General features: G+C 48.0%; 1 protein-coding gene across 3 annotated transcripts in view; it reads left to right on the top strand.

Annotated features, from left to right (window-relative positions):
• The window catches only part of Pkp1 (plakophilin 1), a 47,056-nt gene that overhangs the window by 1,487 nt on the left and 21,542 nt on the right, over positions 1-24,027 (top strand). For all 3 annotated transcript variants that reach the window (XM_076941258.1, XM_034513405.2, XM_034513404.2), the window contains exon 2: positions 8,572-8,678. In XM_076941258.1, coding sequence (XP_076797373.1) covers positions 8,572-8,678 — 107 coding nt within the window. The remainder of the gene's footprint in view (positions 1-8,571; positions 8,679-24,027) is intronic.

Here is a 24,027-nt window from a genome sequence, read left to right as displayed (position 1 = left end):
ATGCTAATAAAAGGGGACTCTGTGAACCAGTCCAAGTCAAACAGGACACGTGGGGGAGGGTGGCAAGGGACAAGGAAAAAACAAAAGAAATAGACTTCTGCCAGTCCTCCGTGTCCACAGGCCCACAGGCCCACACTCTCTGCCCCAAGCATGTGCTCTCTTTCCTCTGTTCCCTAGTGACCCCTTGCTAGAACTAAGGAAGAGAAAATGGCTGTTGGCAGACTCTGCCACCTCCCACACCAGAAAGCTTTGCTGCTCTCTGTGCCCTTTGTCCCTGTCTGGGCGCCTGGCTCCTCTCCTAACAGATGTGCACTCCCTTGCCTAACTCCCCTTTTATTTCAGCCTTTGTCACTGCTTACTGGCTTCATTTGAAAGCAGGTTTGGAGTGACAAAGGGCTTCCTGGAGCCACAGCCCAAGGCACAGCTTAAGGCCACCCACTCCCCTCTGCTTAGTGCTTTAACCTTGTCCCTTTCCACTCCTGTTCTACCGGTCTCAGCTCCAGGCTCCTAGAGCCAGGAAAATCACAAATTGTGTTCAGGGCCCAAACAGCCCTTCTCCCTACCTATCAGGGTGTTCCCTGACATCTGTCATCTCAAACTGCTGCTTCTAGCTTGGGCTTTGTGGATAGCCGTCTGATGATGTCTCTACCAAAGGTTCCCCCAAGGGGATTCATCCAGGTGAAGGCTTGCAGCTGACCCTGATGCCTCCTAATGCATACTTGTCCAGGAGCTCCCCCTGGGACTGGCCCTGTAGGTGTGTCTGCTCTAACCTCAGCCTCTGGGGAGGTTCCCAAAGAGGGCCAGTTCTCCCAGCTGGAATAGGCGGTTGGGGCACTTGGAGCTGGTGCATCTGGTTTGTCTGGCTTTGTTTTCTTCAGATTTCTCTTGTCCTCCTCATCCGAAACGCCCAAGTGTTCTGTGTCTGCTGCACAGCCATTCCTCGCGCTCTTTCTCCCGGCGATTTCCATGCCAGGAGCCTGCTCTCCATACTGGCAGAGACCAGTTGGCAGCCTTGGGAGGTCTCTGCTCCCTGGACAGTTGAGTTTTCATATAATCTTCTCCTGGAGCAGAACACTGGTCTGGAGCTCCTTGCCTCATATCCAGAGCCTCTTTGTCAGAACCCACACTCTAAAGAAGGCTGGCCCCACCCAAAGGGTTGCTTGGCAAAATGGCCACTGTTCCTGGTAAACAGCCAGGCGCTTAGAAGAGGATTCTCAATTTTTTCCTCAGACCCTCATCCTTCAGGCCCACCCTTATCACCTTGTTCTCTTTAGGAAGGGGGATTTGGGCTGTTGAGGCCTGGATATGGAAGCTGGAACCATCTTACTGTACATATCAACCTCTTCCCTCCTTATTCATGATAGGCCAGATCCTTCACTATGGTCATCAAGTCCCCAGGAGGGCTGAAACCATGCAGAGGGAGGCTACTCTCTACTCAAGGTGTCTGTCCATGAAGTAGCTCTCCTGTGTTCTCAGGGTGTCCCTTTGTGTGTCGGGGGGGGGGGGGGGGTCAGGTCTTTGTCTTCCTGACTGTGTGGGGAAGTAAATGGTGGTGGTGTGAAATCTGTTCACCAAGAGATCTCTGCTCAGGAGTATTGATGTTTCTTAGGGTGGGAAAGATTCCCCTGGTTGTTGATAGCGATCTGTCCTATGAGAGTGAAGGGCTGACAAACAGTTACACCTTTCAGGTGTGTCCACCTCATTTGGACTCTCTTCCTACATCTTATCCCATATCTCTTTGATACCAAGCACGACAACGGCCACCACGACCCACAGATCACACACTAAGTTTTGTAAAAGGAGCTTTTACGAAGAAGAAGCTTCTATTGCTTCTTCCAAAAGTATCTAACATGATTAGCGTTTGAACTGCATGATGCTGGCTGCTCAACTGTCTGTGAGTCTCAATTCCCATCTTGGGGCAGAAGTTCTTCCTTCTCCCTTTAGCAGGTATTTCCCACTAGAGCACAGAAACCTTCAGTCCCCTATGATCAGAGACTGGGGTTTGGCTGGATTTGAGGAGGTGCCTGCTCACCCTCCAAGTTTCCCGCCTGTTCAGGCTCTGCAGTCTCATGCCCGCTACAGTGTGCTGAGAAAGGGCGGCCTTGGGCAGCCCTGCCTTTGGTGACTTGCGTGTTTGTATTTGTCTGGGTCTCAGCGGGAAGCCCTGCCAGAGGAAGGTTCTGCTCATTCCATCCTTGAAAGCTGCCCTTTCCTGCCACGGGCTGTGGTAGACATCACTGTGGGGTTGTTTTCTCAGGCACCGAGCTGAGATGGGAGATGCTAACGGGCATTTGTGTTTAAGCTTGTTCCAGAGGCAAAACATACTAATTAAACTTCAAGTGAACCAATTCTGTTTCTTTACCATGTATCTTGGCTTCAAGTTGGGGTTTTAGCCAATATTTCTGTTGACCTGTTATAACACATGCAAAAATGTGGAGTATCCCAGGGCGTTTTGTAGCAAATGTTGTTTGTTTTCCTGGATCCCATCCTCTGCTCAGCTCCCTGGCAGAGTTTGTAAAAATATATTGGAGGGTAGATTACGGGAGTGGTGGCCACACTGCCAGGTAACCCGTGTCAGGGGCTGCCCGCCCAAATTGCAAATAATAACATGCCATTTATTCTAGACTTAAAAATCTGAAAAGTACTTCTGTGATCAAGTATGGCTTCTAGAAGGTGTATGGTGTTTGACCATAGCAGAATGGAAGGATGTCAAACATTCTTATTTGATATTCTTTGTAAGTGTGTGTTATATACATGTATACATTCTTCACATGGATATATATGTTGTAGACATACAGTTACTCTATAGACATGGATATGCACAATTACATATATACACATGCTACAATGTACATGAATATACACATATATGCACACACATGTGTACATGAAACACATAATCATATACAATGCACATATATATACATACATATACATACAAATACCACACATGTGAACATACACTAGGATGCAAACGTTTAGCACATGCATATATGTACACACACAATATTTTACATTATGGTTATATCTCCACATATGAATTCATGCACTTGCTACACACATCTATTCATAGATACACACACAACACATCCCTCATGCATGCACATGTACTGATACACACTTAGCACATAGCAGAGGCATGCACACACACCACCCCTTGCAGCTCGCACTGTGGCAAGAGCCCATCTTGGCTGTGACTGCTCTCTGTTACCCCTGTTTCTGTTAGAAACTGGGTAAGGGCATATCAGAAGGGCTCTGTGCCCTTTGGAAATAGATTTATCATTCTCTCCCTCTGTAATGACCTTGCCCAAATCACCTGTGGCTGTCTTTCAAAAAGACTTAAGACTTCCTAGTTGCTACATCTCTCTAGTAAATAGCCTATCTAGCCTACAAAATTAAAGTTCTCATCACCTAATCTCAACCTTAGGTGCAGGGTATAAAAATCCTATTTTTAGAAAACAAGTACCTAGACCCTGCTGTCTGCGGTTCTGATTTAGTCCGTCTGAAAGCTGGCGCTCTAAAACCCTCATTCGCTGAGTCTGCCATGTAGCAAAGTTCAGAATTATGACCCCAGTCCCCACCCTTCACTCATGTCGGGCCAGCACAAGTAATCCCTGTACCTAACATGCCATTCGCTTGCTCTTGCTTCCCTAGAGGTGTGGTCCCTCCATGATGGGTTTTACTCCTGACCACAGCTGAGTTTCCCTGTAATCCTTTCCTACACTTACCCACCATGCTGCCTATACCGGGCCTGGTACACGGCGTGGGCCTCTGCTCTGCCCATGCTGTGGGTTCAGTTGAAGCCACACGGGTTCTGTCAGACAGAACAGGCACCATCAGAGCTGGCTTTAACCACTGCTGAGCAAAGCCTGCAGGAGCAGCCTTATGAGGCTGAGGAGAGGGTGCCTACGGAGGGCAGCATAGTATGTTTGGGCCTCTCTATTGTATGCATATGCCCAGGAAGAAGTCAAGAACCACGGCAGAGAGGGTTTGGTGGAGCTCTACTGAACTCTTTGCCCTCCCTGGGATCCTGGGAATGCCAGGGGAGGAGAAGCAGTGGTCGGGCTCCCTGTGGCCAGAAAGAGGCTCGGGGAGCAGACTAACGCATGTCTTCCTGAAATCCTTGATCATCTGTTAGCACAGTGAGAGTGGGATTCCTTCCCACTCTTGAATATCTTTTGGGGGTAGTGTCTCACATGTGTCTTTCACAAAGTTCTTTCTATTGCTTCATTTAAATTCCTCTTGCTGTGTGTCTACCTGTGGGTACCATAGATGAAGTGAGCTCTGGGACAGGGGTGGGTAAGGACATTTTCAAAGCCAGGCAGGCCTTGTCCTGGGGACCCTTGTGATATAGAAAGTTTATCCTGGGGATGGAAGTGAGGTGCATCTAGTTTAAGTACAAAATCCCTTGCTTAGATAGCCCCCAGCTTTCTGGAAGAAGGGTATGCATAGGTGCATGGATGGATGGTAACACATACACACACATACACGTACACAGTTGTACAGACCCTATACTCCAAGAAATGTACCAGCCAGCATAGATAGAGTAAGCACAGCCATCGGACCCAGGGCTCATGCTGTTGTGATGGAAGTTTGGAGCATGAAAAGATGAGTGGGATCATCTGTAGCTTATTTTTGTGCATAACATTAAATGCAGACAGGGGGTCAGCTCAAGAAGAGAAAGAATGCTTCAAGCACTGTGGGTGTGACCATTTGGAAGTGGAAAAGGATGAGTCTCCCCTCCCATGCTCACCTGCCTTTCAGAGATTTTTGTAGTTGGGAAAGCTTGGGTTGCCCATATGACACAAGAAAGCCAGCCAGTCTCATCTAAGGCACAGAACTGAAAACGAACACAGGACTGTCCTCAGGACAGTAGACTGTCTGACACGGTTCCACCCAGTGAAATTCTGCGTTGACATGGACTGAGACAAACAGTTCACGCTGCTTGTAGATCAGGGAAACTCTGTGATGTTCTAAGCCATTGGGTTCCATGTGTGGGCAGATGTGTTCTGATGATGATGCCCACGTGGAGATGGCTGCCAGCTTCTCTAAGAAGCCAACATGATTTTGTTCATGTCAGATAAACCCATGAAGAGAACGGTGAGAAGGCAGATGCTTGTCAGGAAGGACAGTATGGTTCTGAGGGTAACTGGATGCTCAGATATTCTCCCTTTACCTCCACACCCAGGATAAAGAATCCTTCTCAAGGACATGAACTTGGGCATTTGTAATTTCATACAGCCTCCTCTCTTGTTCCTGTTAACACTACCCTCAAAGAACATTTGGGGTAGAAGAACCCCTGGTTGATAGAATTCTAAGACTCTAATCTCATTTGGCATTAAATGGGGTTGTTGAGACTCTAAGGTACCAGAGTACCTTTCCCACAGAGCTGACTGGACAGGGGAGAAAAAGTGGCCCCAAAATGTCTAGCTCAGGGCAGTTCAGCCAAGCCACAACTAGAGCAGTGCTTTGTGTGTAGGATCCTAGGAGAGCAGAGCTATGTCCTTAGCCTTGTAAAGGTCCCTGGAGTGTCCAATGCTAGAAATAGTACAGGCAGGAGCTGTATATGCAGCAGACACAAGTATGGCCAGCCAAGAAAGGCTTCCCAGGAGCACTTTTTGTAGAAGCGGAGAGATCAGGAGGGGAGTGAGCGGTCATGGTTACACTCACAGAGGAGCACTGTGTTCTTGCTGTTGAACTGTTGTTTTTTTCTAGGGGACAGAGTTTACCATCCAGGCACTGCAGGGGGTGGGGGGAGGGTGTCAGGAGAGAGGATGGTGAGAGAATGGTGCTATTACAGAGAGAGCTCACCATCCCCCACTTACTCCTTGGCTTCTGTTAGGCATGATTCCGGATGGGTCACCTCTCTAGACTCCTCCCCACCTTTGCCACCCCTATAGCTGTGTGTCTGCCTTCTGCCAGGAGAGTTGTGCTGGCTGCCATAATGGCTGCCTCCCTCTCACAGGGATCCAGACAGCTCCCTAATTGCAGATAGGTTTGAAGGTTGCCTTCTGAGGTTGCCTGGGAAGGAACCAAGCAAGTGAGAATTATGGCTCAGAGGAGTTTTCGCCTGAGTCACTTGGAGGCATGGGGACTAGCTCTGGAGAGAATAGAGTATCGCACCCTCTGCTTCCATCTGTCTGTGTGTCCACATGTCCATTTTTGCCTCTGTGGCATGGCTTCTACTTGACCCGGAGGTTGTATAAGAGGACAGCCAGGCTGGTGAAGGGTATGGAAATGAAAGAAGCTTTATGACCTACAGAGATCAGGTCATGCTGGTAGATTCTCTCTCACTGGGGTGGAGGCCTGGGTGGGAGCCTCCAGGAGATGATTCTTAAAGTAGGAGGCATCCCCGGGGCTTTGTTGAAGTATCTGTCACCACCCCAGAGTTTCCATCTGGCAGGAGCTGGCTGACCCTTACCTGCCCTTTGGGGAGAAATGCCTGCTCAAGAGATGAGAGCCAAGCAGACACTGGCCTGCCAAGCTTTAGAAAAGATGACAGACACGAACTGGATCAAGTCGGGTGAGACCTGGACGTCACCTCCTTGGAGTCCTGATTGCACCTGTGCCTGGCTGGGACCCCTTTCTCTAGTGACCAAGTCCATAGGCTTTCTCCTGTTCCTTATGGCAGCAGTTTGTCCAGAGGAGCAGCTGCACTTTGGACTGGGTCAGGAGCAAACTTACCTGCAGAGGGCTGGGAGTAAGTCAGAGGCTTTGTGGATCAGTCTGAATCCCAGGACTTTATTTTTAGGGGAAGGAATGGACCTGGGTCCTATGGGGTAGGATTTCTGGGCTCTATGGATAGAAAGCCTCTGGGAAGACCCTAAGGCGGGAGGCAGGTGAAATGGGGGTCAGTCTTAGTTGTCAGCCCATGAAAGCTGAACCTTATCTTAGAGAAGTTCCTCTGGATACATCAGGCACATGTCACTATAATCCCATAGCATGGAGCTCTCATAGTGTATGGACCATTTAGGATACAGAAAAGGAGACTTTTACAGAAAAAAAGAAGCTGAGGCCCAGAGAGTGTTTATGAGGCAGGCCAGGACCAATTTTAACACATTTAGGCTTCTGGGGCAAATGATCACAGCCAATATTCCTATGCCCTGTCCACCCTCCAAGAAGAGGAATTGGAGTCAGGGGGATGCCCTTTGTTATGAGTCTTGCACTGGGACAGAGGAGGTGGCCCTAAGCAGGATGCTGGCCCAATTCTGAACTGTCTCTCTTGTTCTTGCCCAATTCAGACAATCTAGTTCCCAGAAAATGACCTAAAGTTGGGTGGCTGAGGCGAAGTGGAAGGGTTAATGGATTCAAGGGGGGGTCAAGGTTCAGCCCTCCTCTTTAGACAGGGTTTCTGATGGGGGATTCCAAATATCACCTTAGAGGAAAGGAATGTGCATCCCTCTCAGAAGGCTCTCACCGCCAGCTCACCTTACTCCCAGAGGCTACATGTAATGAGTGTGAGCAAGCCTTGCTATGGAAACAAAGGCCAGAGAACCATGGACTTGTCTTTCATGGGCTTCCAATGTAGCCAAGAAAGCAGGACACCAGGCAGCTCATGACTTGGGGTACAGCAGCTGAATATATCAAGAGACCAGAGAGATCACTGTGAGCAGAGCTACTCGGTGAGGGCTTCCTGAAGAAGATGAGGTGTTGACCCTGGCTTTGAGAGATGTGTAGAATATAAGGGGTATTGCTCAGGAAAGAAGACAGCTGCATCTCGAGGAATGATATGTCACTGTGACGGATATTTCATGACGTTAGGATCTTAAACAAACCAGCTTGCTTGAGGCTGATGCTGTGTTGTACACAGACACACACACACACACACACACACACACACACACACACACACCCTTCCTGCCATTCTGAGAAAAAGAGAAGGAAGATCGGTTGCTGCTCAAACCCCAAATCCAGCCTGCTTTCTGTGATTCAAAGCCACTTTGCCGCTAATAACCCTAATGACACTCTGTCCTCCCGCAGAGCCTGTCATTTGTGGGTCTCCAAGCACTGTGAAAACATTAATTAATCCTCACTGGCCCTTTGAGGTTGATCATTGTCCCCCCCCCCCCCCCCCCCCCGTTTACCAGCCAGAGGACCTCAGAGGAGAAGGAAGGGGCAGGTTACCCGATCATCTGTGGGGGCTGGGCTCAGGTTTGAATTCACAGTCCTGACAGAAGCAGACTCTAAATAGTTTGCACTGCTGTAAGGCTCTGACTTTAGCGCTCTGAACCTGGAATGTCGAGATCCTGCCTTCCTCCCCCAATTGGGCAGCTCCTTTTTCTGGATCGTGGACTTGTGATTCCCTGGGTGGGAACTGCTGTTCTTCAAGGCTCTCCAGGACAGCTCCTGACATGTAGGTACCAATGTCTCCCAAGGGGTCTAAGAGCTGGCTGGTGGTTCTTTGCTGGGCCCTGGCTATGGAGGATGAGGAAAGCCATTTTCCATTCTTCCAAAGGAATCCAGACTGTTTCTCTCCACAGAGGTGGTCTTGGCTGTGGGTGATACCACGGAAGCAGGGATGGGTGAAGACAATGGTCATCCCTGCCCTAACCTTCTTTCTCTGCCCTCCAGGCTCCATGTATGATGGGCTGGCTGACAATTACAACAACTACGGCACTACGAGCAGAAGCAGCTACTTCTCCAAGTTCCAGGCAGGCAATGGCTCGTGGGGATATCCGGTAAGGAACTGTTCCCAGCCTGAAAGATCTGGAACGTCTGTGGGCATGGTCTGGGGCTCCTGATGGAGAAAGCTTTCACTGGTTGCTCAAAAAGAGAAATACAGGCTTCAGTCAGCAAGTCAGGATTGCAGATCTGACCAGGACTGTTGGCTTGGCCACTGCCTCATAAGGGACTATGTGCAATCTCCTTTGATGCCGATTGGGTATTTCTGAGTATCTCATGAGAACATTTTAGAGAAAGCATTTTAAAGAATCTATTTCCAAGTTTTTCTGACTTGATCGGGATATGTGAGAAGTCTGAATTCTGGAGGTCCTTTGCAGACAGAGGTTTTCAGGGGAAATCATGAAGTATTTTTTTTTCATGTGTACTGGTAATCAAAGAAGTGCCCAGAAAGTCCCCTGAGACCAGGAAAACATGGTCTTCCAGCAGCTTCTGCAGAGGCGGCCTTCTAGGAGTGAAGCTGTGCTTGGGTTTCCTAGTCAGAGAAGTTTGGGTTCAGATTCAAGCTCTGCCACTCACCGAGCTTGTGTCTTTGGGTTTTGACCTCCAGGACTCAAGTTCCTCACAAGTCAAGCAGATATAACAAAGACTTCTTGGGTTTATTGGCAAGAGTAAATGAAGTAATAGACATAAAAGGCAGATAACAACTCGCTAGGTTTTAAAAAAAATTAATGTGGGTGGAGATAATTCTAGATCCTTTAATCCTGGTTCTGGCTCTGTCTTCCCCAACTCCCTCTACCCACCTGTCCGTTTCCTGAACAGATACCTACGGAGCTGAGCGCTATGCAAAACACTGTGCTGGGTGCTCTGGATACAGTCATGTGAAACAGTACATGTTTTGTTCTATTCCAGAACCAGGGATGTCGGGCTTCACAGCACCCAAGGTTCCCCAAAGTCTTCAAGTTCCATGATTTTTGTTTACTTTTGCTAATTTCAACATTAACCTACTTTTTGTTCTTCGGAATTCTTTTTGTGAGGGTCCTAAAACATTGAACAGACCAGGATAAAAGACACACCTCTAAGCAAAGGTGGGGGCTGCCTCTTCTAGGGGATACAGGAGCAGCAGCATTTGTTTAGAACAAATGACCATGGATGCCACTCCAAGTTGCTGAAGGTCCTGGGGTCCTGTGCAGGAAGAGTGGGCAGTTTGTGAATTTGCTGTTCTTTTGCTGTGACTTGATTTCCTTTCTGCATCTGTATCTCTCATGGATGTTACAGATTGCAGACGAACGAAAAGGATGAACTCGGTCTACTACAAATTCATCTCTTCTTCTTCTTCTTCTTCTTCTTCTTCTTCTTCTTCTTCTTCTTCTTCTTCTTCTTCTTCTTCTTCTTCTTCTTCTTCTTTTTGATCATTTATATTGGCTGTCACTCTCAGGATAACATAAACTTAGACCACCAAACCGAATAAACTTGAGGAGTACTCATAGATGCGAAAGGGCTTTAACACAAAGGGTGGTGTCCAGAGAGATTCAGAAACTGCCTTAGTGATGCAGAATAAAGGGACTGGGTAAATCCCCCAGAAGGCAAACAACTGGACCTATTGATCCAAGTGAATAATCATGCTAACCATATGCACTCTCCACATGCCCAGGCCAGAGCTTAAACTGTTTCTATTCTCTGCTGAGACTCTGGATAAAATCAGTAAAATCTGAGCATCAGTTTTCTGCTCCACAAAAATGAAACTGATGCTACCAGTTTTTTTACTTCATTCACGTGTAGATATCATGCTACACTAACCGGTGTTATCAAAGCGTGTAACCATGGAAATGTGGGAGGAGGTGTTTCTAAAATACCTCATATGGCCTGTGCCTTCCTAACACTTTCTTATAGATAATTAACTCAATCCTTAGCCGTCTCGCTGGCCTTTAATGTTCCCAAACAGTCCCCACACCTCCCTGTGCCCATTTTCTGACAACCACTGAAAATCCCTTTCCTTCCCCGAGTCCCAAGGCCCAACCCTCTTCACTCCTTTGCTGGCAACACTGCAGACATGACTCATGACAGGGTAGCTGCTGAGGCTTGTCCCGTCTCCTCTCAGTTCAGGAGAGGCTATGGGAACAGGGAAGAGCTGAGCACACACGAGGATTTAGCAGAGGGAGGGGGCTGAGTAGGGAGGAAGTAGAGTAATTGATATTGGAGCCAGACATATAATCAGCCGCGCACTGAGCAAAACCAAATGGGGGTCCAGATTTAGAGAGGAGGAGAGTGGGAAACACGGTAATAGTGATCTGTGGTGTGAGAAAACCATGTGCCTGTGGGATTTTTCCCATGGTTGGTACAACTGGCATGGGATGTTGTATGTCCCACCCTCTAGTGAAACCAATATGGCAGCCCAGAGCAGGGGATACAGGGAGGAGGGTGTGGTTCATCAGCACGAGCATCGTATCGTCGGCATGTTTTCAGGAGTTGTTGAGAGCTGGTGAAGGACCGTTTCCTACATTCCATTCATTTGGTGGGTCAGCCAGATAGCATGGAGCAACTGCTGGGCACAGACAGCATCATGTGACGCAGATGATGCTGCAAAGACTCCCTTTGCCCTCAGTGAGCTTCTAGTCAAGCTGGGAGAAGCAATGGTGAACAGAAATAGATAAAGACAATGGTTTCTGTACTGGAGAATTACACCAGCATCCTGCTCAAATGTTTGTAGAGCCTGTAGACGTTTTTAAATGGAACTGTTTTCAGTGCATCTTAGAAGCCATCTTGGTACCAGTATTACTTCCTTATGATCCTCTTAGGTCAGAAACAGTATTGCCTGCTCTGAGCTCTTCATTCTTTAGATTTGATTCTAGTTCCAAATATCTCACCATTCTCAAACAGTAAAGCTTTATAACTAGTGAGTAAATAGTTTCTTTAAATATAGAGTAGACAATGGAATAGAAAAATAGAATAGGCAAATTCTAAAAGAAAATTCTAACTATATTTTGAAATTAGTAGTGTTACTTTATAGTCTGTATCATCAACAGCCTTCTAGTAAAAAAAAGTCTTTTGCATTTTATCAATGGCCAATTATATTACAAGTTTTAGGAAACAGACTATAAAGAGTCTTATAATTAAGCTTAAAATGAAGTGAGTCTGACATACAAAAAGCATCCAGGGGCTTAAGGAAAAGACTGGTCCAAAGCATCGCCCTACTGACTATGGGTCACTCCCGCCTCCTTTTCCAGAGACAAAATATTACCTGCCAGACAGTACTAGAGCCCAAGAGTCCTACAGGCCTCTGGAAGAAGGAGAAATCTGTGACATGAGGCAAAGAGTGTCCCCACACCTGACACCTCAGATGAACTGACTCTGCACCCATCTCAGATCTCAGAGCCAGACCAGTAGACAGAGTGCCAGTGGGTTTTACAGACAGGAAACTCAGGTCCAGAGATGATAAAAGATTCACTGAAGCTCACACAGATGCCTAATAGTATGGCAGCCTAGATTCCTGACCTACTACTGGCTCACCTAGGAAGAGTCATTTGCCTTACTCTAGGTACTTACAGTTTTTGTGATGTTGATTGTAGCTGTCTCCATAGATTTCTATGTGTCAACCATGCAGCCGTGTTTGAGAGACTCTCAAGAGGTCTACAAATGTAAATCATTTCATCCCTCTCTTCCCTAGCCTTGCAGCCAGTTCTTCTCTCCTTGGGGGAGTCTAATGCCAACAGGAGAAGAAAGGGAATGGTCATAGTTTCTCTTCCTAAAATCAATTTCTGTTCACTTGGCAATAATCACTAATGGGAGAGTCATAGTAAACTTATGAGGTAAAATACAACAAAATAAACTATTTGGGATGTAATTAAAATAATTTTTAAAAGATTTATATGTTTATTTATTTATTTATTTATTTAATGTACATTGGTGTTTTGCCTTTATGTATGTCCATGTGATGGTGTCAGATCCCCAGAACTGGTGTTACAGGTAGTTGTGAGCTGCCATGTGGGTGCCGGGAATAGAACCAGGGTCCTCTGGAAGAGCAGCCAGTGCTCTTAACTGCTGAGCTATCTCTCCAGCCCCAATTTTTGTTGTTGTTTTGTTTTTTGAGACAGGGTCTCTCTCTGTAGCCTTGGCTGTCTTGGAACTCACTCTGTAGATCAAGCAGGCCTCAAACTCAGAGATCCCCCTGCTTCTGCCTCTGCCTCTGCCTCTACCTCTGAGTGCTGGGATTAAAGGTGTGTACCACCACCAAGTGTCTCTGAAAAAAATATTTTTTAATCTCAGATTGAAACACAGTTCTATGTCCTGTATCCTATGTTCTGTCATCCCAGACCATTTCTATAAGTTAAACAAGTCTCCATATTAACTCCTCTATGGGGCTAGGAACCCAAGCAGGGTTACCTCAGACTGCCTCTGTTTCTAGCTAGAGAATAGAAGCTTTTGGTCCCTCTTAGTTGTCTGCATAACGGGTCACTTAAATGCCTTCCTCTGGTTCAGGTAGACTGGGATGAAAAGGTAGGGACCTGAGGCCATTTGGAAAACACAGGTATTCTATTCTAAAGCTGTAGATAGTCACTATCACATGGTCGGTCTCAGATGAAGCTGAGGGAGGGCAGCATCAATCCTCACTCATGTGCACATCAGAACTAGAGTTTTCCTATTTTTTAAGGCAAGAAACACATCCTGAGCATTGAATTATTTTGAGAGTTTATCAAGTAAAGTGTCCTTTGGATGTGGATTGAACTTGACCATCCTTCCCAGGACATGATCCATAGAGGAGAGAAGTTATGTGGACAATACCATCCAGTTCTGAAATAGGATAAGCCAGGGTGGCTGCCATATTGAATCACAGGTATGCTCAGTTAAATCCATCTTGGCATTCCTGACGCTAGACTCTCTAGGAAGATAAGGAGAGAGAATCCTTAGTCCTGGATCTTTCTCCTAGCTGCTAACCTAATTGATGTATCTGTGCTTGATGTTCTCTTAACAACAGTCTTTTGGACTCTGCACTAGAGACCTTTACTCTGAAGCTAACCAAGCCTGTTTACTCTGGACTCAAGGCAACCTGTGGGAGTTCCTGGTACAGGCAGCAGAACAACAATCCTGTTTCAGGATTCGGTGGGAAATAGTAATTCCATGCACAGTGCTCTCTGGGTTGATGGTTCACCTCTGCCAGAGTCACAGTGTTGGTTATGCAAAGCGCTGGGTTGTGGACCACGCAGTGTAGAGAGGTTGCCAGAGAAACATAGCAGGACCCTTTGTCCTAGGAGTAAAAAGAGACTGCCCTCTCTAGTCCACGTTAACAGAGGCTGGGTCTCAAGATGGCATGATTTAGAAGAAACAAGCGAGGCTTGGCTCAGGACCTTCAGTCCAAATCCTGGCTCTCCCCCTTCATTATCTGTGTGACTCCAAGCTTGTTCTTAATCTACCTGAGCCTCCATTTCTGAAATGTGGGAAACCTTTCTCAGTGCAGTAGAAGGACTATTTGGCATATTTGGTTAGCAGTGCAAGGCCTGGACTGTAGTCTCAACATCCTGTAGTCTGCTACAAGATGGAGTGGCATTTGTTCTTTCTACATAGACTACGGATCTTTTATTAGCTCCTTGCCAAAGCTTAACACTCTATAGGCCTTGAGAGCTCACTTGTGACTCAGAGCTGCAGGGCTGAAGCCAACCAAACCCAGGTGGCTCTATGGTTGGCGTTGGCGCTGTTCCTTCAGCCCAGAGGCTCTGCTTCAGTCATCCGGGTGAGGAAAGGCTCTGTGCCTCCTTCCTGCTCTCATCTGAGCATCTCTTACCACCAAGAAAAGGAAGTTAGCTGGACGACGTGGTAGGATTTCATTAACTTTAGCCATGCAGAGGGGTAACGGAGGCAGAGCATGTAGCTGTGTTAAGTAACTATCCTGACTTAAAGTTCAGGCTCACCGCCTTCCCAGCCCCTCTTCCCATTCCTGAGTGCCACTCCAGGTGTGCAAGCTGGGATCCTTTGGCGGAGCCTGCTGGCTTTCGCCTTTTCTTGCAAAGTCCAGGTGAGGGAAAACAGACTCTGACATGGATCCTGCTCTAGCAGCGAGCGATTGATGGATTTGCCAACTCTGTGTCTCTGTTGCCAGCTCATGACTCACTCCCACCAAGCCTTGAGAGATAGGAGGGTCCTACAAGGGCCCCGGGCTACCACCCGACAAGAAGAGACAACGATCCTACTTGCCAAAGGACAGAATGTGCCTCAGAAAGTTAAAGGAGGTATATGAGAGAGTTGGCGGTGACTGGAGAGGGGAGATGTGGCTTGTCTCTCACAACTAATCACTGATACAGGCATGCTCCCTGTACTTCAACCGTGGAACTTCAGCTGTGACAAATGTTCATACACAGGCCCTCCTAACAAGCCACGGTCTATCAGAGTGCCTCTGCTAGGTTGAGCAGCTTCCATTTTATGCTTCCCCCTCCACATCTGACTTAGCTTACCTGAGTAGTACACACCTAGCTGAGGACCTCTTAGCTCTAACATCCATAGCCTGAATCCTTCCCTGGGGAAAAGAAGTGGAGGATGCTCACTATGCCGGCCCTATGATGCCACAGAGAGAGGAGGACATGGTTATGATATATACATGCAGATGGCATCAGGGAGTATGAGCTTTGGATGGGGGACCAGAGAGGCCTCTAAGAGATGCTAAATGCTGCACTGTGTGAAAAGAGAGGAGAGGGTGGGGAACACAGCAAAGGCCCCAAGCTGGGACTGAGGGGTAGGAGTATTGCTCAGGCTATCCCAAAAGAACAGACACCACCACACCGGGTAGCAGCTTGTGAGTTGCCAGCTCCAGGGGTCTCACAAGCCCCAATGGCTTTCTGCAGCCAATATCTTGGGACTAGAACTCACACTGCCCCTCAAAGTGGATTGAGCGTGCCTACTCGCTCTCCTCCCTGATCCTCTTGTTCTCATAAGGGACTGAAGGATAGGTGAGTGGCATTTTGTTAGGGAAGGAAGGGAAGACTGGGTGTAGCTAGCCTAGGGCATGGCCAGCAGTCCAGGACACTGTCACCAGCCCAGGACACTGTCAGCAGTAGGCCCTTTCCAAAAAGTCCCCAAGTCCCCAGAAAAGAATGTTACCATCTCCTGAGACAGCAAAAGCTAGTTTCAGCTTGATGCATCAGCCAAGGTTTCTACACAATTAATGCAGAGCTCCAAGTTGGTGGTCAAACTGGAAGAACCAAGGCTAAGGTTGATTCACCAGGGCTCAGTCCCTTCCTTCCTGACTAGGGATTAGGAGGTACATAATGAAGCGGTAGCCACTGAGCATGGGGTAGGGTTTGTCTTCTAAAATGGAAGCTTCCAGAAGACGTAGCCATTGCTTTCTTCCCTGCCTTCACACATTCTAAGTGCAGCCCCTGAATCTTTAGAGGAATGATGTGAAGAATCAAGTAGAATCAAGAATAATAAAATAAATGGTTTTAGTTTTTCCATTAGTGATTAATGGAGTTTTGTTTGGGGCCCTTTGGGTGGGGGTGGGGGGAGCTGACAAAAGGTAATGTACTTAACCAGCATGCTAGTCTTTAAAGTCCTTACACTGTGGTTAAAGACAAAGAACAGATGAAACAGCAGCCTAAGAGAGGATATAATTAAAAGCTAAATTCTACAGTACATGCTGACTTCAACCTCAGTAGGCCTCAGTTTCCTGGTCTGTAAATGAAAGATGCCAGGGGTAGGTGATTGCCAAGCCTTCTCAGCTGGGGTTGTAGAGTTTGGAGATGTGGGCGTTAGTCTCTGGATTATAACACGTAGGGGCTTGTAAGACTGTCTCACCCCTCTGCCTTCTCTGTCAGCTCCTATAACGTGATAATCCCTGGGATTAGGGCTGTATTTTGAATTTACACAGAACATTCATGTTCTCGTTCCCTGACTCGATCCTTGGGTATCCGTGAGATGGGTGGGTAACCAAGCACTCTGATTCTGATTTGATTTGCAGGGGAGTGAAATGGCAGAAAAGTGCAGGACTTGCTCATTACCTCACAGGTAGAGTTGGCAGAATTGAGTCTGAAGCCCAGTGGCCATGAAGGCGGGTGGCCAGCCTGAATCGTGAGGAGAGACAGGAGCTGGGAGGGGCAGGAGATGGGGTAGTTTCTTTCCCCTGTCAGGGAGCTCTAAGCCAAAGATTGGGGACTAGAAGGGCCATAGATCTGAAGCCATTGAGGGATCTTCTGGTGCCTTTACTGGTGAGAATTTTCCTTTTGTCACTGAGCCCAGAGAGACAGATGCAGTAGCATTTCCCAGGTGGGTGGAAGAACCACCCCACCCTTTGCTAGGGTGAGGCTCAGCTTTCTCCCCCAGGGCCCTGGCAAGTCTCTGCGAGGCCTGCCTGCCTACTTGCCCCAAGAGCGCAAACTCAGCTGAAAAACAAAATCAAATCTGGTTGTGGAGAGGCAGGGCGGGGAGGGGATGCAGAGAGACACAGGTGGGGAAAGGAGCAGCTTGGGGGCCCCCACCCCCACCCTGTGTACCAGGGAGTGGCCTTGAAGGGGAGGAAGACAGGGCTGAGCCAGGTTGGCCAGGACACTGTGACTTCAGCAAGGGCTGAACAGCCTGCCCCAAATCAAGAGCCTTCTAGGGCAGTGATTGGAGAAACTGAGGCTGGGGAAGTAGGCTGATTGCCCAGCATACTCAGCCAGGCAGTGGGGAAAGAGTACTGAAGCCAGCTCTCCTGACAGGAGTTCTTGTCACTTGGCTGCGTTAAGTCTCTCTTTGCCACCCTAACATTTCCAAAACCCCAGTCGTGAGCACTTAGTATTATAGTTCATTAAAACCATCATTTCAACTATTGCTTATTTTTCAAGGAATCACTTTTAAATTTCAGTATGTTTCCTTTGAAAAGAAACTATAGTCCCCTAATGTCAGATGACAAAAAACAGCATTCTTTGCTATTAAAGGAAGGCTAGCCATGACCTTAATAACCAGTATCAACACTGTGAAACAGAACTCTTTTTAATGTTAGTGAGGTGTGTTTACTCCACTGGAAATTTTGAGTTATTTTGCTCCGAAAGAGATGTGGGTGAGTGACAAAGAAGCATAGGGACTCACCCCTAGGCTTTGTCCTCATGGCCATCAGACTAGAAATGCAAGCATTTCTCCGTGCTTCAGTGATGGTTACTGCCTGTGTCCTTGAGATCTCTAAAGTCCTCTCACAGCCATGGTGCATGGCAAAAATATGTGAAGATTCTGAGTCATAAGATAATCATGTGGAATGGTTTTCCCACAATGACTCCCACCCAGGTCATGTAGAGATCTGAGAGCCAAGGAAAAAAAGCACCCAGGTGGAGCCCTGCCACTCAGGAAGGCCACCATTCCCATGCCTAGCTGAATACATTTTGCTACTGGAGTATGGGGAGATGAAGTCTCTGACTCAGTGCCTGCCAAGGACCAAGCTCTGTGGAATAACACCTCCTTTGCCGCCAATCTTAAGAGTGTTCAGGAACAATCCCCCCAACTTCTTTCACCTAAAATCCTAACCACTTCTCTGGAGTCCCCACAGTGTTAGGGACAAAATGGGAGTACTTGGGGAGCAGCCAATGACCCATATTTCCCTCTTAACTACATAGTCTTGAGGCAGAGTGGCCCAAGACACCCAAATCCATAGAAACCCAGCAATAGTTGGCTAACTACAAGAGACTCCAGGGTCTAGCTCCCACTACCAACGTTAGCAGTGGCGGCCCCTCTATCCTCCACATAATTTATGTGACCCAGCAGTGTATTTTGAGCAAGGTGTGGCATAAGGGAACCAGTTCCTCCTCTCAGCTGCTACACTCATGTTCCAGCACAGAACACACCAGCTATAGCCATCGCCAAGGCCTCCTTTGTCATTGGTGTCCCTTGGGCCAGAGGGTCTTCTCAGCCCTGGTCATTGGGCTGTAGACTTGCATGACACCGATGAGCAGCTAAGTTCATTGCTTCTTTTTCCTTTTCTTCTACACCCCACAGTGCTGAAGATCAACTGAGCCCTCACACATAAGAAGCAAGGGCTCTCCCGCTGAGTTTTCCCCTCCCCGAGCTCTATTCTCTTTTTAAATATATTCAAGAATCTGTCAAAATCTGTCACAAGAGGAGAGGCAGGTACCTCCTAGGCCTGGAGCCTAAGTTTCTGGCTAGCCAATGGCTAGAGACACTTTTGATGTCTCAACAGAGGGCCACCTAGGACAGAAGCTATCTGCTTTTTCTGTTTGTTTGTTTGTTTGTTTGTTTTATTTTTGTTTTGTTGAGATTGTTCTCACTATGAAGCCTAGGATGGCCTGGAATTCATGATTCTCCTTGTACACTATCTGAAACATTGGGATTCGAGGCATACACCACCATACCCAGTGGGTTTCGCCACTTAAATTTGTTCCCATCACCAGACTTTAGTGGCTGGTGGCTGGGGGAACAAATACTAAGAGAGAGACCACATATATGAGAGAGAGAGAGAGAGAGAGAGAGAGAGAGAGAGAGAGAGAGAGAGAGCCAAGAGGCCTCAGATAAGATCAAGGAATTTTCAAAGATTTTTCTTACCTAAGTCTACCTCTAGAAAAATGTATTTCTTAAGCAGGCAGTTGGGAGGTGTACAGGCTGGGTGTGTGCTTGTACATACATGTATACAAGTGGATATTTGTGTGTGTGCATGTGCAATACACACGCTCATTTTCCAAAGGGGTGATCTTTTACCCCTGAGTCAGGGTAAGGACGGCCACTTATTTTCATATGAGGTTCTTCATGATCTAATCAGGAAAGGATTCGGGTCTTTCGGGGTCTTTAGGGCCAGGAGAGCTGATTCCCTAGGATGTGTCTCCTGTCCAAAGTCTTTGGCCTCTTCTAGCCCTGAGAAATATACACAATCTCAGGGCTCACAGTGGTTCTGGGGCTACTCAGACTCCCCAACATTCCAGGACAGGCTGGAGGTACTGGGTGTGAGAGATCTATCTGTATTCTGCCGGGCAGCTGGTTCACACTGCAGTGCTCCCCTTACTTCTCCCTCTCTGAGTTGACCCATCACTGGGACAGCTGAGTTGGCCTCTGAGTTCAAAACCCAGAACCCATGACACTGCTGTGTAGAATGACTGAGGCTCCACCTTGTCTGAGTCCATGGAACAGAGACAGCCGAGGGCCGGACTTCCCTTCTAGAGGGAAACATGGGCGACTGGAGAGATGGTTTTGCTATTAAGAAAACTCGCTGCTCTTCCAGAGGACAGAAGTTTGACTTCCAGCACTCACGTCGCTCAGCTTACAATTCTCAGTGACTCCAGTTCCAGGGGATCTGGCACCTCTGTCCAAGGGAGCACCTGCTGCACTCACATGCACCTATCCACATGCACGCACACACACACACACACACACATACACACACACACACATACACTCTTGCACATAGTCAACAATATATTTTTTAATCTTTAAAAAGAAACATGCATATAAACTCTCACATTCTTGTCCCCAAACTCACTCTAACAGTGGCACTATCTACAAGAACCCTACTTCTCCAGTGTGTTGGAGAAGGAAGAGGACTCAGTAAAGCAGGGAGCAGGGTGTAGAGATGCGGGGCATTGTAGCTGCTGTGGCCGTTGGTTCTGATAGCAGTTGATAATGAATGCCAGCTCAGTTTGATGCCTCACACTGTATAAGAGGAGACCCTATGGGCTTCTCACCCCCTAAAGGAGGACTTGGGACATACAGCCAAGGAGGCCAGGTCACAGGGACACTGGGTGTCTCTAGAGAGAAAGTCACCTTCCAAAAGCCTCTCAGGCTACTGACTAGAGTTCTGTAGTGCCCTTAGACCTGGGCTGCAGTCAGTCGTCTTGATGCTTTGGAAAATCAGTCTTCAGTTATCTGCAAATGTTTCTTAATACCGACAGATTGGTGAGTGCTCACAGTATCTGCTCTTCAAAGGTCATGAGAGACACTGACTATCATTGACCAGCTTTCTCACAAAATCTACATATGCTTTCGAGATGGGCACCCAAACTTTTGTTTTTTTACATTTCAATGTTTTTTTTTTTTTTTAAGCGACAGCCCAGGTATGGTGGCTCATCTATAATCCTAACACTTAGGAGGCTGAGGAAGGGTAATTATAACTGGACTATGAGTTAAGACTATTTCAAGCAGACAGACAGACAGACAGACAGACAGACAGACAAAAATCAGTAACAAAACGTATCTGAGCCCTGGAGCTGGACTATGTTGGAGTCTGCTGTTGTCCTGCTTCTCAGTAGATAGAAATCGGCTGTCAGCCGGGCAGTGGTGGTGCACACCTTTAATTCCAGCACTCAGGAGGCAGACACAGGCTGATCTCTGTGAGTTCTAGGCCAGCCTGGTCTACAGAGCAAGTCCCAGGACAGCCAATGATATACAGAAAAATCCTGTCTTGAAAAACAAAGAAACCAAAACTGTTAACCAGACAGTACCCTTTAGATCACAGGCATCTTTCGGGTGTTTCTGGGGTGCCCCTGGGTTTCAGGCTATTGATGATGGAATTGTGGGTGTGTCTCTTCTCTGCCTTTGAGGACTCCACAAAGAGGCACTCCCCCATCCCCACCCTGGCCTCCTTTAAGGCCAAGTGGCACCACTCTCTGCCTGGATGGACATCAGGGATTCCCACCAGTGGGGTTGTTCTCATAACTGTGTGCCAGGAAGTAAGAAGCCCAGCCCAGGTTGGGCCCTCTGCTTCTCAGGACAAGTCAGGAACCGACACTCCTCCTGATGAAGTCCCATCTTTGGTGACTCAGGCTTCAGTGGCTCCCTCACTGGCTCAGACTGGTAAATAGGCAGCACCCTATACCTTTCAGAGAACTCTCTATGCCTTGGGTCTTATGTGGCCCTCTTCAGTGCCTTGTTGGTAGAGGACCAGAGTTCAAAAGCCCCCAGGAAAGCTCAGCAAAGTAATCTGCATATCAGATGTACCTTGCTATTCAGGAGTGGACAAAACACTACTAAGATGCAAGACAGCTTATTGTCATTACTGTGTAAGGGTCCTCAGTGGGCACAGGCAGGCAATGGTAGTTGCTAGACACACAACCATGGAGCCTGTCCTGGAGGGGCTTTCTGTTAAGTTTCTTTCTCTAGAAAGTTCTTTCCGGGCCCACAAGGGATGAGGACTCTGTGAAGTTGTATTCGTACTGGCTTTCATGAGAAGGGCGTGGGGGAGATTGCCTTGCTGAACATGGCCCTGTTGGACACTCCACTGGGTGTGTGACTTGCCAGGCAGAGAAGGGTGTGTCCTGTGGCAGAGCCAGTTTGGCCAGCCCCACCTTGTTGGCAGAAGCGTGGTTTCAAAATGGGCTAATAGCTGGGGACACGGACACTCTTTTCATCTTGGCCTGCCTAGCACATACAATGCTCCCAAAGTGGTAGGCAGTTTCTGTCTGGTTATGATGTAGAATTGAAATAGAGCTTTCTGAGATCATCCAGGTATCAGCTATGTCCCAGGTCAGGGTAAAGGGGCGTGCCATGAACCTCAGCTGAGCTCAGGCTGTGCCACCTGTCTTGCCCAGCTCAGAGCCCCTTCTATCCTCTACTGTTTCACTTCATCTGTGGCAGAGCCCTGGGCAAGGAGGCCATAGGGAACCCGGTACTTATCAGCAACTGGAGTCTCCATTCCCAGGAGAAATTCTCTAGAGCAGCGGTTCCTCTCCTTTCCACCAGTGCATGCTGGGAACCCAGGCCTGGGCACAGTAAAATGCCTTTGGTTTGAAAAGCTTGGAGGAATAATAGAACCCTACTGTGGTAACCAGAGAACAAACAAGACCAGAGGAGACTGAGTGTGCAGCTGAAGGAGGACTCCAGCTGTGGGCATCCAGGGCCAGGAAGGGGCAGAACAGTCTTTATGGAGATGACAGGTTGGAGCAGATACTTGAGAGAAATGTGGAGTTCGAAAGGTGGGCAGAGAGTAGGTGAAGCAGGGGACAGGGTGTGTCTGCTGTTGTGGGACTGTGAGAGGGAGTGTTAGGACGGAAGAGATGGCTGGCTAGAGGGGATAGGAGGCTAGAGGGGTAGAGTCAATTTGATGTGCTTGCCTGGTAAGAGATAGAGTAAGCTCCGTAGCAAGATTGGGATTGATGGAAGCTTTGCCTGAGAAAGAGGCAGGTGAGAGGGTGTGAGGATGTGAGGAGGCGGGGCCAGGGGGATCCTGGGGGCTGGTGGGAGGAGTTAGGAGGTGCCCAGGAGTAAACTGAGGAAAGCTAGGGCCACAGTGCAATCTGTAGCAATACAAAAGAAGGAAGCAGAGAGAACAGTGGTCAGGTAGGTACCACCGTGTCCAGAATGGCTGCTTACTTTCCTGCCCAATGAAGCTTAAGAACTATATTGATTTGCTTTGATCCAGCTCACTCTAGAACTCAAGTTCGTTGTCTACACAGTGGACTAGTGGGCTCCTGAGAGCTTCCTACTTAAGGAGGAGCCGGAAGAGAGGGACTATCAATGTGGGTTGAAATGCCTCGCTGCTTCAGGAAAAGGAAAGAGAAGGAAAGAAAGCATTTGGGGGCCAGGGGGTCTTAAAGGCAAAGCCACTAAGCAGCCTGGGGGCTTCATTAGCATAATGGAGAAGTGTCTTCCTTGGATGCAGGAACAGCCACACAAGGAAACAAACACCTCCCTGCACAAAGCCTGGCTTCCCTTTTTGAGGAGGCGGCTCTCCCCTAACGACTTCTCCTGCGTCATTAGGAAGTGGTAGGGCAGAATATGGGCTAACTATGGGGAGGCTTCTGGCCAATGCAGTCTTATCTGGCTTGCCTTGGACTGTGGTCACAAGAGTCTCCTCCCTAGAACTCCCCACGTGTTACAAGTGGAGAAAGGACGTTTCTGTGCCCACATTCTGGCTTCAACTTACTGGCCTAGCCCAGACTATTGATTAAATGGTCAGTTCTGCCCCTAGGAAGTTAAGTTTCTAGTCTGGAATGTTTTGATTCATGGACTATCCCACCTGAAGTTTGAGTTTCCCAAGAAAGCATGGGATAGTCCTAATGCGAACTCATGTGTGTGTGTGTGTGTGTGCGCGTGCGTGCGTGCGTGCGTGCGTGCGTGTGTGTGTGTGTGTGTGTGTGTGTGTGTGTGTGTGTATGCCCCCTTTGTATTCAAAGAGGAGGAGGCTGCCAGCAGATTCCTCCCTGAGTGTGGGGGTGTGGCTGGAGAGGCATTGGCAGCAAAGCTCTCCCACCTGCTGTGGGCACAGGTGTCCATTCATTCTCCTCTGGCTGCAGCTGTTTGCTTACGACTTAGAGACAGTGTTTGGAAATGGGGGTGGGATTGCTATCATTTGGAGCCCGGGGGCAGGGCCGCCACAAACATCCTGTGATGTTTGGGCATCCAGACAATGAAGATGTGTCCTGCCGCAGATGCTAGGAGCACCCATGTAAGGAAAGACTCCTCCATCTTGGCAGAAAGCCAGCTGAATTCACTCTGAGCTCAACATGGGGC

This window comes from Arvicanthis niloticus, chromosome 10 (assembly GCF_011762505.2).
Source record: "Arvicanthis niloticus isolate mArvNil1 chromosome 10, mArvNil1.pat.X, whole genome shotgun sequence".
NCBI lineage: Eukaryota > Metazoa > Chordata > Mammalia > Rodentia > Muridae > Arvicanthis > Arvicanthis niloticus.
Note: the sequence above shows the minus strand (reverse complement) of the source record. Positions and strands in the feature narration are given on the sequence as shown.